We start from the raw sequence: 16,865 nt of genomic DNA on the forward strand, positions 1-16,865 counted from the left end.
CCGCGTTGGCCGGGCTGAGAATATTGAGCGGGTGTGGGTGCCGTGGTGTGGGGAGTCTTGAGGAGAAACAGTGGTAGGAGTGAGCGGGCCTCAACCGTGTGAATGGCCAAGCAAACACCGATGTGAGCTGTCAAAGGTGAGTGGGTAGTTGGCTGCGGTGTGCAACTAGCCCCTCCCAGGGTCCCACAGGGCGGAACGCGAGCCGCAACACCACGCCGCCGAAAGTCGCGATAGTCTGTTCCTTGCGCACCGATCGTCAAGATGTAATAAGCAAGCCGAGTGTGTTCTTAGGTTGTCGGCTAACACTATAGTGTAGGGTGGTGTTCGCGCTGTTCGTCATCAGCAAGTCTGGCGGTCTCATTTACAATCGCGAGTTCCACGCGGGCATGAGCAAGCTCACCAGCAATGACTATCTCATGCTCGCTGGATCTTTTCACGGGTAAATCGCAATGTCCTGGGCGTATAAACTTCCACTGATGAGCGTCTAGAATGCACGCCATCACAGCGCAGCTCTCTCCAGTCCCACCCGTCCGCGCGCCGCCTCCCTCTACCACCACACCGAATCTCCAGACCTTCCCTGTCCGCGCAACCGGTATCGAGGTCCTCGAAAGCTCACACTTCCGCATACAATGTTTCCAAACACAGACCGGTGTCAAGTTCTTGCTCTTCACTGAGCCCCAGCAACCGAACGTCGACACTATGATGAAGAGGATATATGAATTGTATGCGGATTACGTCATGAAGAATCCGTTCTACACCGTTGAGATGCCGATTCGGTGCGAGAAGTTCGATCGGGGGCTGGATAGCTTTGTCAAAGTCAGAGGAGGTTGAGGAGGCCGTATTGGGAATATGATACCACGAATCGGAATGAAGAGAAACAAAGCGGGACGCGTGTTGAACAGCACGAGGAGCGTTCTGCTGCGGCATGCATTGCCACTGTTTGCAGTTCGGGAGCACACTAGAGACTCTCGTACCAAAGCTCCAAGGCATCACTCTTGGGTCCGTAACATGTATGATAGTGTCGGGTTTGGGGACGAAGAGAGACCACCCACTAGGGAAGTCAAGTTGTGAGAGATGTGCTGTAGAAGATAGTACTGTCTCCAGTACCTATCATTGTAGACTAATGTTCATTATTTGCTTCATTTCATCCATGCCATGCGGTAGACGCCAGCTCTAGTCATACAGTAGACGCCGTGAATATTCCTGCTCCACCGTGAAGCTTCAAAGGCGTTCCTCTTCCTAGCTGCGCTATGTCCGCTTATGCCGTGTCCATCTTGTCTGGGTCGTCGTCCTTCTTGTCCTTGCTGCTGCTTCCACCAGGCTGGCCCGAGCTGTCGAGCAGCGGCTGCTTCTCGTCGCCCTCAGCCACCGGCTCGAGCTCCGACTTGCCCTCGGTCGCCTCCTTCGTCTTCTTGTCCTTTTCCTGCCGTGCCTTCTCTTCCTCGAAAGACATCCTCAGCGCCAATGCGAGCTCGGGGTCGACCGATGGATCCACGCCGAACTCGAAGTCGTTACCGCCGGAAGCACCGCCGCCTCCGCCTCCGGAACCGCTGTCTCCACCACCGCTGGATGCACCCTCCCCGCCAACTATAGGTGTAGTGATCAACGAATCGCTGAGCAGGTTCGCGCTGGGGGGAATGGTGGCGAGGTAGGAGCCTTCGGCGCTTTGTACGTTATCGCTAAAGGCCTGGAGTTTCCGCGTGGTGTCGTCGCTCAGCTCGCCGAAAGCGATGATGTCGATGCTGATACCGCTCTTCTTCATCTTCTTTGCCAGCTTGACCAGGTTCTTCTCGTCCTCCTCGATGGGGCTGCAGTTGAACATGACTATCCGCTGCTTCTGCGACTTGTTCTGTCTGTGCTTGAGAGCCAACTGCATGTACTGTTAGTTTGCATCCTACCAGAGGTTCCTGATAACGTACAGCTGCGACGTTGATGCCAGTCACGAAGTGTGAGCTGCCCTTTATCTTTGTCCGGTGCAGACCATCCAACACCTTGCCAATGTCCGTTGTCAGGGTCGTGAGGATCTCCGGGGTGTTGCCTCCCATGCTCATGAGACCGACGGATGACTCTGGGTTTGCACCAGTCTTCGCGGAGAAGATCATGTTCACGGCGTCCTGTTGTGCTTCCCATCGCGAGGGTACATAATCGCCATTTCGACTAGCTTCGCTGTTGTCAACGCTGCTGAAGTTAGTATGCGATCGATGGGTGAGTGCATATAGCCTTACACTATCATAGAAGCTTCTAACACCATCTTGAAGGCCGAATGTGTGTGGGGTTGAGGTGATTGTTTGGGTAGTTGGTTGGATCGACGGCAACCTTATGATGCTGAGCTCAGGTCGCCGCAGCGGAGGACGGAGGCTGGCCATGGGAACCACCGAGATCACGTGCGGTGTGACCGCGCCTACGGGAGGCCGTGCGCGTGTCGAAGGAGAAATGACTCAGACGGCATCTGCAGCATCTAGAAACTTACTCGTGCAATTCAACATCGAATATCGCGACTCCAATCCTAAAGCGCTGCGCTGCAATTGTTGCTGCGCAGATTGCTATCTTGTACTTTGGTGTTCTCTCTTGTCTTGCGACCAACCTCGATGTAGCAAGTGTACTGCTTAGGCCGTGACGTCGCCCTTGGCGCTGGCGTAAAGGACAGACCTGCGGGCTCCAACGTTCCTTCCTCCAACATCCCACTCTGATTCAGCAGCTGCAACCACCACCATCCGCAACCACATCAAATCTGCTCCAAATCTCTCAAAAGTTGTTGCAAAAGCATCAGAAAGTCTCAATAAGTCACTTATACCACTCAAATCTTCTCACCAGTATCATCGTCGCGGCTTGCCTCGCGTTGTTTACTGTTCTCCACCACCACAACATTTGGAAGCTGCAACCCTCTTCCACCACCCCCACACCTGAGCCTCTCAAGATCAATATCAGATCTTTGAAAGTCTCAGCAGCTCTTCTCTGCTAGCTGGTACTCTCCGGCACTTCACATTAACATCACCGCCGCCGACGCGTCACACATCACACAACACGCGATGAACAACATCAAAGACGGCATCACAGCTGAGGCGAAAGCCAACATGCTAGCCAACCTCCAGATTGAGCTCGACTCGCGCAAAGAGAAGCTACGAGCGCAGTGCGACGCGCAGTGTGCCAGCATGCAGTCGCGTCTCGAGCGTCGCGTCAACCGCATCCCGACCGTGACGCGCCAAACCACGCTACTAGACCTCCTCAAGGCATCCGCGCCTGCACAACCAGTCGCGACCGCGACCGCGCCAGCACCAATCAAGACTGCGCCACCCAAGAAGACATCAGCGCCAGCGCCAGCACCTGCCTCCCGCAAGACACGCGCGGCTCCCACAAACTCCATCCCAACAAGCTCCTCCGCCCCGGCGACTTCCTCACCAGACACCAGGCGCGCAAAGCCTGCCGCCAAGGCCAAGCCCACGCCGACATACGCGCAGCCAACGAAGACCACACGCGCCAAGAAGCGCAGCAGCGACGAACTGTCTGGTGAGGACAAGGAAAATGCAGACCTACCTGTACCAAAGAAGCGCACTAGGGCACCCACTCAGAAATCGGCGCCTGCTGCTGCTGCCCCAACTACGCGCGCAACCCGCGCTGCTTCCCGCACAAAGACAACCACCTCGTCTCATGTGTTGTCACCAAAGACCAACACGGCCAACGTCAGGAAGCCAGCTGCTCGTAGCGCCCGCCCCAGGTAGCGCCCATAGACGGAAACGACTACTCAGCATTTTTTCGGCGTTAGATACCCCATTCGTTTTCAGGCGGCGTTAGATGAGATGGTATGATTTTGTTTTGATTGGAGGAAGTTGGTCGTTTTGGTTGTTGTTTCCCTCCACCCTGGCTTGACGGCCCCTTGAGTTCCAGCCGCCCGAAAGGGCAGGCTCTCAGGGGCTGAAGATAGCCGGGTGGGGGCATACATTGTAGGATTGTCTTGTTTTTTTGTAAATGTTTTTTTGGAATTGGTCGTTTTTGTAGTTTTGTATGGCAAAGAGCTTCACGTAGCCTAGGAATGATGAGTTATGATCTTGATTCTGCACCCAGAAAAATCTGCGTTGAAGAATACGTTACGTTGAGGACCACCTAGTTGATGGAGTTTAATACAGTGTATGCGGCAAACCTACTGCAACGCTGTCGTCGCTTGGTGGTGCCTGGTGTATACTTGACCTTGGATCCTAAGCATTCGGCGATATATACCACGATGTATGCGGTAACCCAATGTGTATATTTGTATTCGTTGGTACTGCCAGGAGTATACATCAACTTGGGTACTGTCTAGTTCTCCAAGTTCAACACAACGTATGCGGCAATCCCAACTAGCTACTGCCGTTGATCGGGGCTACCAGAAGTATACTTGACCTTGGACACCATGCATTCGCCGATATATAACACTGTGTATGCGGCAACTTGACGTTGATATCAGCGTCTTGCCAGTGCTTCCAAGAGCATACCTTATCCTAGATACCCTCTATTTGTTGAACTTCAATACTATGTATGCGGTAGTCCCATGTGGATACTGCCGTTAATCGGGGCTGCCAGACGTATACATTGCTCTGGAAACCGCTCAATTGTTGAGAGTGAAGAGCACGTATGCTACAACCCAGCGGCTATGCCTTTCTCCATTGGTACTGCCAGATGTATACATCAGCTTCGATACTGCGTACTTGTCCATGTTTGATACCGTGTATGCGGCAACACGATTTGGGTTCTAGCATGCACAGATGTTGTTCGCAAGAATCGATTAGGGGAAGTGTATCTACTTCGTAGTTTGAAGCATACATCACCCTGGATGCCTTCTACTAGTCAAGATTTAGTACTGTGTATGCAGCAACGCCGTACGTATCCAGGTGGTATTGATTAATGCCACTGGCATGAAACGTATGAAGAAGCCGCATTGCTACGCTCCAGGTTGAGATATACGTTGTCCTGGAGCCTTCACACTTGTTGGGCATCAATATCATGTATGCAGCAACACTGCATGGATTTCGCCATCTGTCAGTGCCATTTACAAGATGTATTGAAGAAGCCCTGCATGTGTTTCCCAGGGTGAAGCATACATGATCTTCATTGCCGTTCACTTTATGAGAACAAATACCGTGTATGCAGCAACGCCGCCTGAGTTTTATCATTCTCTGAGCGTACTCCATGGACCAAAGCCTACCGTGAAGAAAACACGTTGAGCATCTTATTCAACTTACGTCACTAATTATCATGTATACGGCTGGAGTATATGTGAATTGATAGGTACATTTCATAAAGACTCGTCTTCACATAGGTACCAAAGCCCCGTCCAAATCCACCTTTAATCCCACTTCATAACCGCCTCCTCAACAATCGGCCTAATAACCTTCCTGCCCGCGCTACTCTTGTGCGTCCACACCATCTGCCTAGGCGCCAACTGATCCGCGCGGTGCCACGGCTGAAAATCAATTCCCTCCTCGTTGTTCTCCAACGCCTCCTTGACGGTCTTGAAGAGCGAGTCGGCTTGGTCCTGGTCGATACGGACGTCGTCGCGGACGGTGAGGACAACTTCGCGGATCTTCTCCTTCTCGCCGTCTTTGTAGTGCTTCTTGTACTTGTTGAGCGTGATGGAGATGTCGACGCCGGCTTCGGCGGTCCAGGCGGCGTGCACGGCGAACCAGTCTGGGGTGTGTTAGTTCAGATGGACTCAAAGAGTAGATTGAGAAAGGACTCGAGACTTACCAAAGAGTTCCGCAAAGTCCGTCTTGAGAATCTGCTCATCCATAGAGTATGGAATCGACGCAAATCCAATGCTCACGGTAGGAGTGCGCGGGGAGGGAGTATCAATGATGTCGCCCTTCCAGTCTCGGCGCAACAGGTCGCGCAGACCAAGGTTGTCAATGTCCTTTTGTGCCTTGCTGAGCTCATCGTCGAGATCCTCCATTACGTCTTCGAGGCTGTCTTTCTTCCAGTTGCTTCGTGCGAGGACGCGCTTGGAGACTTCGATGTCGGTCTTGGTCGTCTTCTTGCCTGACAAGCCGCCAGAGTCGATGGCAATGGCGCTGAGGACTAGCTCGAGCAGTTCGTGCGGCATGTGGTATTCTTCGTCCAATTTCTCGAGCTCATCGAGCATCTGGCGGGCCACGAGCGTAGTGCAGCTTGCTGCTACTTCGAAGACACGGGGTTCGGCGTCGGGAGCTGTGCCGCGGTCTTTGTGGTGGTCAAAGATGCTAAGGATCTTTGCCTCGTTCCACTTTCGTAGAGGGCTGCCATGGTCGACCAGAACGATGCCCTTGAGCTTCTTGCCCAGAGTCTCGGGGTCCTCAGGCAGCTCATCCAGCGTCAACAAATCCTCATGGCCAGGCGTCATCTGCGAATTGTCCAGGGCCAGCCTGTTCTCCGGTCGCAGATCAAGCGCATGCGACGGTGTCTGAAGGAGTGCAATGGCCTTGATAGGCTTGTCGGTGTGTTCGGTGGAGTGTTCAAGATGGTAGGCCCAAGTGAGCGCCGCGGTCATGGAGTCCATATCACCGCCCTCATTGCCCATTACCATGGTCCACTCATCCTCCCTACCGGCCTGCCAGTCTACCAAGAACTCCTTCTTTGTGGCACGGCTCCATTCGCTGAAGTGGCCTACACCAAGTGGTTTGGCGAGATGCTTCGTCGACGCGTCGAGTATAGCTTGTTGCGGCGCGCTGCGCTGCGGCATGGCAGCGACGCGGCTGGCTGCCAGAAAGGCTGGAACAAGGGCGCGTGCCGCTTTCATTTTGGCGAGATGAATGCGATAAGGATGCTATAGGTGTAGATTATTGTGGATGTCGGAAGGCATCATGGCTCAGGTACGGATGCGCAGCTGGGATCCACAGCTACGTCAACGCTGGCCTAGGCGCGACCAGCTGGGCCGTGTTTCAGCCCTGTGGCTGTGAGTCCAGACGCTGCTCCCCCAAACCGGCCTGCAAGCGACATTTGACATTTGTTGAGTTCGACCAGGGTGGCATAACAATAATGCATGTCTCCAAAGCCCACTGTTTCTGCGCACAACTGGCAGAGTCTGCGCAATGCGACTAATTGCTTCTTGGTGGCTCCTCTGCAGAGACTGTGGCTGCAGCGACAGCGACGTGCAGGGCTCATATGATCAAGCATTGGGCGTCAGCCATGCTTAGTCCATCCTTCTCATGCAGGAGTCAGCAACCCCAGATATGTGTGCAGTTGAAGAAACATGAGGTATGACGTCAGAGGTGATTGCTGGAGGGATGGCATGCAGCCACTCGGATCCTCAACGAAGCCGCCCTAGCCGAAGCACTACCACGCGGCTGGTTGACAACCCGCGCGTGCAAGGAAAGCTTGACTGTGTTTTCCAAGACCCCTCTCACGCTCCTATTCCTCAAACCCGTTATTATCGCCGTGCCAACGCGCCGCTTTCCTATCACGGCGCGCTCCTAACCCTGTTCTCACGACGGATTGCGGAGACACGCTGCTGACTGAACAATGAACTAATTGCGTCGGTCGCGGCCGGATCGCTCGCTGCACGCTTAGCAAGACACTACTTGACCCCAACGCCGCACTCTCGCCCAAACTGCTTCCTTTCCTGGGGCTCTCTCGTCGCAACCGCTGCAATTATGGATCAAGGCCCACACGAGCAGGGACGACCGTTGGCGTCGTCGTCAACTTCGACCACCACTACCTCTGGCCCCTACACTACCACCACCACGACATCCACCGCACCCGGACAGGGAACGAGCGTGCACCATTTTGGGCCCCAGTCGACCACTATCACACACCCTGCCGTCACCACAACGACGCACATGCCGTCAACTCAACCCTCTCAACCACACGCGCCTACCTCGAATCCTATCCAGCGCCTGCGCAGTTCGTCGATTCGCATAAGAAGACCCTCACATCAGCCAAGCGTAAATACTCCCCAACCCACACCTGACCCAGCGCCAGTACCGGGATCCGACAGCACATGGCAAGCCGGCCGAAGACGAAGTAGTTCTGAACCGCGCCCACCTCCAGCGGCCATGGTCGCCGACGACAGCCTAAGACGTCAATTAACGGGCCCCCATCTACAGCCTCTATATGAAGATGGCACGGCGACAGCAAACCCTGCTATCGGCAATGGTCCGCCGACTGCCAGCAATGCACGGAGAGGGATGACTCGTCAATCCTCCGCTTTCCACATGCGGCGGCATCAGAAGGACCCAAACCAGAACATGATGGGCAACAATGTTGTCGATGTGCTTGATGTCATCGGTTAGTAATCCCAGAGTATGCTACATTGGGGTATCAGCTAACAAAGTCTAGACCCCGAGATATCTGCCCTCACTACACTGAATAACGTTCAGAACTCGCTGTTCTTGCCCAATCTACCCTGGCTCTACAACCGCCAGCCCACATACGATCTTGGGCAGACTACATCAGACTCCTCGGACGAAGAGATGGGCACAGCTAGAGGGGCCAGACGCGAGGAAGATCAACTCCCTGAGATGACACAACAAGGCGAAGTAGAACAAGCCGCGCGAGGAGGTCGCGGAGAATTGCGAAGAAACAACACTATCGACTCCAATCTTTCCACTCTGGAGGAAGGTGCTGGCCATCACTACGCCGTGCTGCCACACGGTGCCTCATTGACAGGATGGACCGACGAGGAGAAGGAAGCTCTGGACGACCACGTACGGCATCTTCTCCACTCTCGACGCGCAAGATTCAAGCGGAGTATGAAGGGGTTCGGACGTTATGTTCGTAACCCCCTTGGATTTCTCGTCACTCTATACTTCTTCCTTATCACCTTCTGGGGAGCAGCATGGGTACTCTTCCTCATTGGCTGGATTTACGTTGGTGATCGCCAGGCATACTTCGTCGAGATTGCTGACCAGGTCCTTACTGCCTTGTTCTGTGTTGTTGGAATCACCATGTTCCCCTTCCGCATCGTCGACACATACCACATGGCTTTCGTCGCTTACTACGCGCACAAGACCTGGCGGCTACGCAAAGAACGAGGACTACAAGAGTTGAAAGACCACAACGAACTACCGACCATGCCGCGATCCAACGCTTGGGAAACAGGCGAAGCAGAGCAAGAAGGCGTCGAGGCCCCCGTTCTCACCGCCGAAGAGCAGAAGAAACTCGAGCACCACCAAAGCAAGCTGGAGAAGTCACATACCTTCTACCGGCCCCACGAAACATATACACACCACGCCTTCTCCATCCGCCTCCTCATTACCATCATAGTCCTCCTCGACTTCCACTCCATGTTCCAATGCGCACTGGGAGGTACCACATGGGGTATCTACTACAAAGACCGCCCCAAGGAAGTCACCGCCATCATCCTAAGTTGCAGTCTAACATGCAACATCACCGCGGGCATCATCATCGGCCGCGGCGACAAGCGCAGTCGCAAGAAGCTCGTAGTAGAACAAATCCTCCGTCAGGAAATGACCGAAGAGGCGCTCAAGAAACTACGAAAAGAACGCGGTATCAAGGCCAAGGGCCTCATGACGAAGAAACAGAAGAAACAGGTGCAAAAGGAAACGATTGGTGAACCTAAGAACCCGTTGGATACTATCTTGCATCGTGGGTAGTGTAATGTTTTTATCTCGAACTCCTTTGAAGAGGTTCCTTCTATGATGATGGTTAGATTGTACATTTTAATTATACCCTTCCGGCGTCTTGCGATCGCCTTTTTTCGCTTCGCATTGAATTTCGCATCTACTAGTTAATGTCATGATGTGAACTGTCCTATCGAGCTTTCCGTGCTGTGATACGCGCCTTTATATTACTCCAATTAGTCTAGTGACTACTACAGCATGCGCCTCAGACAAACTATGTATATGTATATGTGTATGGATCACATCACCATCCCAAGTCAAGCCAACATGACTCTCCCTCGGACCTAGATCATTCTCCTAGAAAACACCCGTAGCCTGTAGATCAACACCGATCGCCACAAGCAGACAGACATACACACCAAGTCCCTATCTCCCCCCACTCCAAACTTACCACCCCACCGTCACCAGCCACACCTGGTCTACGGAAAACTCACTTTGCCTTTTGCCCTAGCCGTCGCGCACACTGCCACTTCAGGGCTTCGGCATTCCCTACCGACCGCGCACTAACATGATTCAGTCTAGTCGCAAACTGTAATTTACCTCGCGGCTACCTGACACATATGCACTCCAGCACCCTTTGCCTATCCTATAGCTACAAGTCATGTCAAAGTGTCAAGTCATGTCCACAGAGGTACTCCACATGGCGGAACTGCAACTCCACATCCCGAAACCCACGTGCTGCGGCGCAGTTATGAACCTCGTGTCGAGCGAAGTGCACTCCACCTGCTCCTTCCATCGAATGCCAACCCCCCGCCAATGTCAAACTCACCGAGAAACCAAGCAACCAAGAGAATTACCACGCCGCGCCACGCCACCACGCGCAAACGTTGCAAGTTGCAGAATATCTAGTGTATGAACGTGGCTGTGTTGATGCAGACCTAAACTTTGTGGTAGTTAACAAACAAGCGAAAGCGAAGTTAGTCAAGCGTATGTTGAAGAACAGCATGGCGCGCAAAGATAAAGGGGAGGATGGGGGACGGGGAATATTGACGAGATACGAGTCATTAGTACAGCGGCAAACAGCCTTCCGTCGCCTGTCAGTCAGAACAACAGATCATCGAAACAACGACAGCACCATCAGTGAAACTTAACTGCAATACGTCAGGCAGCCATGCTTACACGTGTCGGCAAGATCCGGCAAGAGGCGTGCGTGACGACCCGGGGATTTGGAATCTCCAATACACTCCATCAACAACAGTACAAGTGCAGTGAGCGATAGCGAGAGAGGGTGTGTGGGTATAGTTCGGTCGCGCAAACCTGCAGCGACGATCCATGTTTAAGAATTTGTGGTAGGTCCCCCGCTAACAGCTGTTAATGCATGTTTGAGAAACATGGTCCTCCTTGGTTGCAGATACATGTCCACGTGTAGAACGATGGCGGGGACGGGGACCAAAGTCCCGGGTTACATGCAGTGATGAAGCCAAATCCGACTGAAAGACTGATTAATCGCTGGAGAATGACCCAAAGCCCAACCGTACGCCTGCTATGGCCGAAGATCCCACTCTTGGAGCCGACATGAGGAACCCGATTCACCGATTCAGTGATTCATGACATATACTTTTTTTCCCGACCTTTCTCCGAGAAGCTTTCCTTGCCCTCTCACTCCAAAGGTGTAAGCCGCTCCATATAACGCCGTCCTACGATCCGGTAGGTGAACAAAGGAAAGACCCTCTAGGGGTGTCGAGTATGCCGATGATGTCGCATAGGATCGTGTCATAATACATTCGATGCTGAAAGGTCGTGAAACAAAGCCGGTAGATAATTGAAACCGTTGTTGGTGGGACAGCTAGTCCTAGGTCCGAACAGAGTCGGCTAAACCGTGTACCCGTCCGTTGGTGTAGAAGTAATAAACAGAAAACGCTGAAGTGAAGCCTCACGGTGTAAGGCGGAAAACAGACCCAGAAATACAGTCCAGTGAAGGTCAAGACTCGAGTGGCTTGAGCAGCCGCGTTGCTCATGCAAGACGACAGTGATGTGAAGAAGGGTTGCTTCAACGGTGAGGGTGCTCGTAGGGCCGCATACCGCCAAACTCGACGCCTTGCATCGGTCCCTGCATAGAGCCTCCATGCGGCGGTGGTCCCCACTGAGCCTGCGATGGTGGTGGCTGTTGCGAGAGCCCTTGCTGTTGCTGCTGCTGCTGCTGCTGCTGCTGCTGCTGCTGCTGCTGTTGCTGCTGCTGTAACGGTGGAAGGACGTTGGTTCCGGACGCAGGAGTTGCGGGTTGTCCTTGTGCGAACTGGCCTGTCATACTTCCGTAGACATGAGAGTTGGATGGATCGACGCGACGGAGAGCGTTCCACACGGCGTTCAATTCTGCTCGGAGGAGCTCGTTCTCCTCCTGGGCCCGACGACAGTATTCTGCATCAGGTCGCAAGCGGCTGATCTCTTCGCGAGCGCTTTGATGTGCGCGGGTCAGGCTGGTGACGTATTCAATAGCTAAAGACACGTCAGTCAAACGTATATAGCGATTCATGAGTGAACTTACCCTTGGTGAGAATCTCCCACTTGGATGACTTGCTGCCTGGGCTGTTGGGAAGGATGCCATTGAGATCGTCGAACAGGTTCTTCATCTCACTACGACGCTTCCTCTCTGCCATCTTGTGGCTGACGCGAAGCTCAGGGGTCCTGCTATAACTTCCACTCCCAGGCGCAAGCGGGTTGGTGGGATCAACATTCTGCAGGCTAGTCACGCTGCGATGTTGCATGGAGTGATGATGAGTGCTAGGGATGTCTGAACTAGTCAGTACGTCTGATGAAGGATGAGAGTAGGGAGGCGTGCCATCATTCAGTCGTTGTTGACCGGGTGGTAGCTTGGAGTCTGTGGTGAAGATGCTGCTGTTGACCGACGTCGCGAAGCTGCCTTGACGCGAAGGGGCGTTGGACCGGTCTACGCTAGACTCGCCGCTGCTAGACGTCCTCTTCTCTTCGTGGTCGTAATCATCTGCGGGAAACGCCCAAGCAAAACCCTTAGTTGGAGCCGCCGCCATGGGGTCCGGCATGCCAGACACGCTCCTGGGGTTGGGATTAATGACCGGAGCGCGTCGAGGGGGATGGTTGGCACGCGGAGCAGCACGATTAGGTGACAGAGGAGAAGTGCCGTTAGGGCGCGAATCAGGATTTGTGATGCCGCGTTGCTGCTGGAGGTTCGAGACAAGCGAGACTCGGGACGCATTTTGGCTCTCGTATGGTGACTGCGGGTGAATGGATAGATGACCCATGGTAGCGTTCATCCGACTGTCTACACTGCTGCGTCGAGAGTCGAAATGAGAGCCGGCATCGATGCTGAGCCGGCTGTCGAACCCTTGGTTGAGCGGAGGTAGAACACCATGCTACTGCTATGTTAGACGAGTTTATAGGCGATCATAAAATGCGTACCTGAGACGACTGGGAGAGGCCAGATGGATACCTCGCCGATGATGGCGTCTCGGGTATCGAACTTCTTGATGGAGAATCATCGGAAGGGTTGAGTAGTGTTTGCACGTGTAGTCCCAAGGACTGGGACATAGTTGATGAATCTACAAAGCGTGTCAACAACGTGCAGATGATAGGTATCGTGAGAACTCACGTTTGCTTTGGGCAAGAGACCAATTGCCTGAGTCGCGAACCTCGCGTGCTTCTGAGTGCTGCCTGGGCTGTGCTGGGGTCGGCTCAGCCGTAGGTAGACGGTTGGTGAGTGAGGACAGTGGCGGCAGAGATTGCTGGCCCTGAGTGATGTTGTTTTGCATGTTGTTCTGCGACATGTTTCCGTGCGGCGTGGTACGCTGAGAAACAGAGTTCATGGATATGGAGGCGGCGCACGAGGTACCTTATAAAATAGTCGTGCGTGCCCGCCGTTAGTGGTAGCGAGAGGGCTTTGGGCTCGTGATGATGTCCACACTCGAACGGGTGAGATAGTGGAGCCAGTGAGGCGCGGAATAATGACGTTTGCCAGAGCAAGTGGTTTTGGTCACTTTCGGCAATCGTAGATGGGCCAGGTGGGAAAGATGGGGAAGTAAGAGTAAAAGAGGGCCGAGTTCCGGGAAGGGAAGCTTGGATAAGGGTAGTGGCCGGGGCGTGGAGTGGAAGAGGGATGCAGGGCGTGGTAAGGGTAACGGGCAGCGAGGCCGCACGGGATATGGTTCGTTCCTCCCTGAAAGTAAAGATGGCAGTTGGGTTGAAGTGGGGCACGACGAATGGAGCGCCAAGACCGTCCCAACTCTAATGGCAAGCGCAAGGTAACGATCCACGCCGATTACCGCGAGAAGGGCAGGAGCGATGGCCGTGTCTTGCAGGAGTGGCAGCTGCGAGGGTGCCCGGCGTCAATGACTTCTTTTGGCGGTACGAGTCGAGACAAAAGCAAACAAGGTTCCTGGCAAAAACTCCACGAGAGCTGGAGATGCGGCTGCCGTGCTCTCCCTAGTCGGCGGATGCTGCAGCAGGGACAATACAAAGGTGCCTTTGCCCAGGCCAGATGGGACACGGCGTCCAGAGGGCGGGATCTGGAATTGACACGATGGAGGCGCCCTAAAAGACGAGTGCACGACGTGGGCGTCGAGCGAGGCGTCGTGGTGAGAATTGGCCAGCTGGGGCGGCTCTGGGGCGCGGTGGGTCGAGATGGTACCAGTTGACACGGCGACGAGGACAAAGTGTCGAGACTCTGGATTCGCGCGCGTGGGGAAGGAGAGCAGCAGTCAGCAGACTACCGGGTCGAGTACATGTCCTGGGGCGGAGGGCAGCAAGGAGCACAACAAAGCAGCGGGCAGCCGGCGGTCTAGCCGTAGGGACGTCGTACGACGTTGGGAAGGGACCTCTGGAAAGTGGAGGAGGTGCGGCGCAACAGAAAGCTAGAGGCGACGGTTGAGTCTTGACGAGTCGCAAGGGCAGCCAGGGAGCCAGCCAATTAATGGATATGGTGGTGCCCAGAGGTGAGCCGGCCGCACGTGGGAAATCGTTCAATCGAGGCCTCGTGTATCTTAAGCTGCCCGTCTAGCGGCGGCTAGCTGCACTTAATATGGGCTCCCTGCCTCCGCGCGCGAACTGGTGCACTTGTCATATGGCGGTGCCCATGACAGCAATTCCCTCTGCCACCACCGACCCGCGAGGGGCCACTCCGCCCGGCTGTGGCAGCAGAGGTTCGTTCCGCTCCAGCGTGCAGAGCAGACGCATGCGCAGGCACGGCATCCTGAGCGCCGCGAGCAGCAGACACGGGCGGCGAGCATGGCAGGGCCTTGTAGTTTGTCGTCACTTTAGCCAAACCCGTGTTGCTATCCCGCCGCCCGCTGTACCGCCACGAGGTCACTAGCCCTCCACGCCTGCTACCCAACCGGCCAAAGCGCCGAGCAAAAGCAAATTCTGCGACGCTGTCCTCCTGCGCCGATCCCTCATGGCCGCCTGCAGCGCGCGCATCCTTCTGTAGCCTGCATTCGCTGCCGGCATGCAGTAGTCGCCTTAGCCCGTGCCCATGCCAAACAACATGGCCATACTTGGCCGGCTAGCGCTGTGCGAGACCACGGTACAGAACGACTACTGAACATATCCACACTTCGCGTCTCCGGGGCCACCGACACTGCCCCCATCGTCGCTTTGTTCCGATGGATGCACTGATGCACTGAGCTTCACAAGTCTGCAGGGTACGGCGCTCCCGAACCCTGCTTCCCGCATGGCAATCATCCCGCTCCATTAACCAGTCCTCCTGGCCCGACTTCTGCCAGAACTCCCGCCGCCCACAGCCTCTTTTGCCCTGCCAATTATCCTCCGCGGTCACACAGGCGCTGTGCCTCCTCTGTACCCTTGGTAATAAACCCACCCCTTGCTCCTGTCCACTTTTACTCCATCGCTCTTTGGTCGAAATGGCAGATCGTGGGTGACCGTTACGTTTATCCCTACTTCTGCTTCTTGGAACCTGCAATGCACATGATGCTGAACCCTTGGAACCCGCATCCATCGACCAGGTTACACGGGACACCATGTGAGCATCGACGTCGCTGCTATCTCGGACGACCAGCCTCTGCACAGCAATCTTCCATCGATTATTGTTGAACTGTGAGTCCCATGTTCTTTGTAGCCGCCATTGGAAGCCCTGAACCATATCAGCGACTCAACCCGTCACAGTAATGACCAACATCATTCATGGCTCTACGATCACCCACCACGACCGCGGTGTTGTCTCAGACAAAGGATCACATCGGCGTATTCATCGGGGCACACGATCGGCTAACCTACTTGGAACGTGTATGCCTAGAACGACTATGACCATTGAAACTGGACTGCAGACGGCAACTGCTGCCGAAACATGTCCATCTTTACGCATCCTTTGGATCAGTATCACGTAGTCGGTCCAAGCCGGTCAAGCTACTCTACACCACATGGCGGTATCGCCGCCTCCTCGCACTGTACTCGGTCTGGCGGTGCTACCACACGCAGACCCGACGACCAGGTTCACAACGTAACGGTCTTGTGTCAGGTGCCAGTGCATGTTTGGTCCTCCAGTGCTCTGATTGAGCAACAGTGGCTGAGGAGCCAACTCCGGATCCCACATGAATCCACGGTCAAGCCAATCGTAATTCAAGTTTGCAGAATTCACCATTCACCACGTTCAGGGCCGTCGGCCTGTGAGCTCAACAACATGGGTGTTCGTCTGTTTCTATGGTTCAACTCTACATCGAAAGATCTGGAAGGCTTAGTTATGGTCACAGCATTGCTAGGCTGTAAGAGATATAAGGCTTACATGCTGTTGTGTCTGCAGCTTGTATGGCACACTTTTGGGGCAGTGCCCGGGCGATGGTTTCCATGTTGCTGTGAACGTGGACCATACCAGGAACGAACGGTTTCTTGTGCTCTCAAAGAACATACATGATTCAGGTTTTGTGTCTGTCAATGTCGTTGTTCGATCCAAGCCACCGATGGACATGCATCATCGAACGCGCGTGCCTCTAGGTTGCACAGGCGCGACACGTTATCAGCACGCCAGCTACCTCCAAAAGCAGGCTTGAAGGACAGATGTTGTACTCGGACGCGTCAACCTGCCAGCAGCTGGTATCCGTTGCTAAGTGGAACTGTTGGGGCGCGGACCGTAACACAATGCAGGACTACCCCAGGTGGGCTGTTACGCGCTCAAAGTCTATCGGTAGACAAGACCAGTCGGTAAGGCTCCCGTGCCTCCCTTGCAGTACATCATTAGACGGACATTGCAGTGACATGCTCCGATGATCTGAGGCTTGGTGACATTCCGGCTGCAAGGCCCCTGAAGCTCGGCAGCACAGCAGCGGTCGCGTACCTGAAGGCAATATAGTTGTAATT

General features: G+C 54.4%; 6 protein-coding genes across 6 annotated transcripts; 3 read left to right on the forward strand and 3 right to left on the reverse strand.

Moving 5' to 3' along the window:
- Window positions 1–102: 102 nt before the first annotated feature.
- J4E88_008953 (uncharacterized protein) lies at window positions 103–831 on the forward strand (the record flags this gene model as incomplete). Its single annotated transcript, XM_049402560.1, has 3 exons — window positions 103–122; window positions 317–439; window positions 489–831. 3 exons carry the CDS (start codon window positions 103–105, stop codon window positions 829–831), a joined length of 486 nt encoding a protein of 161 aa, XP_049251797.1.
- A 427-nt stretch (window positions 832–1,258) lies between these two features.
- J4E88_008954 (uncharacterized protein) lies at window positions 1,259–2,251 on the reverse strand (the record flags this gene model as incomplete). The annotated part of the gene is made up of 3 exons (XM_049402561.1): window positions 1,259–1,870; window positions 1,920–2,178; window positions 2,226–2,251. The coding sequence occupies 3 exons, from the start codon at window positions 2,249–2,251 to the stop codon at window positions 1,259–1,261; spliced, it is 897 nt and encodes a 298-aa protein (XP_049251798.1).
- A 778-nt stretch (window positions 2,252–3,029) lies between these two features.
- Window positions 3,030–3,719, forward strand: J4E88_008955 (uncharacterized protein; the record flags this gene model as incomplete). Its single annotated transcript, XM_049402562.1, has 1 exon — window positions 3,030–3,719. One exon carries the CDS (start codon window positions 3,030–3,032, stop codon window positions 3,717–3,719), a length of 690 nt encoding a protein of 229 aa, XP_049251799.1.
- A 1,601-nt stretch (window positions 3,720–5,320) lies between these two features.
- Window positions 5,321–6,745, reverse strand: J4E88_008956 (uncharacterized protein; the record flags this gene model as incomplete). The annotated part of the gene is made up of 2 exons (XM_049402563.1): window positions 5,321–5,661; window positions 5,722–6,745. 2 exons carry the CDS (start codon window positions 6,743–6,745, stop codon window positions 5,321–5,323), a joined length of 1,365 nt encoding a protein of 454 aa, XP_049251800.1.
- A 1,255-nt stretch (window positions 6,746–8,000) lies between these two features.
- J4E88_008957 (uncharacterized protein) lies at window positions 8,001–9,560 on the forward strand (the record flags this gene model as incomplete). Its single annotated transcript, XM_049402564.1, has 2 exons — window positions 8,001–8,232; window positions 8,284–9,560. The coding sequence occupies 2 exons, from the start codon at window positions 8,001–8,003 to the stop codon at window positions 9,558–9,560; spliced, it is 1,509 nt and encodes a 502-aa protein (XP_049251801.1).
- A 2,017-nt stretch (window positions 9,561–11,577) lies between these two features.
- J4E88_008958 (uncharacterized protein) lies at window positions 11,578–13,327 on the reverse strand (the record flags this gene model as incomplete). The annotated part of the gene is made up of 4 exons (XM_049402565.1): window positions 11,578–12,023; window positions 12,073–12,916; window positions 12,963–13,102; window positions 13,153–13,327. The coding sequence occupies 4 exons, from the start codon at window positions 13,325–13,327 to the stop codon at window positions 11,578–11,580; spliced, it is 1,605 nt and encodes a 534-aa protein (XP_049251802.1).
- Window positions 13,328–16,865: the final 3,538 nt, after the last annotated feature.

Source organism: Alternaria novae-zelandiae (assembly GCF_023758075.1).
Source record: "Alternaria novae-zelandiae strain BMP 2774 chromosome Unknown scaffold_21, whole genome shotgun sequence".
NCBI lineage: Eukaryota > Fungi > Ascomycota > Dothideomycetes > Pleosporales > Pleosporaceae > Alternaria > Alternaria novae-zelandiae.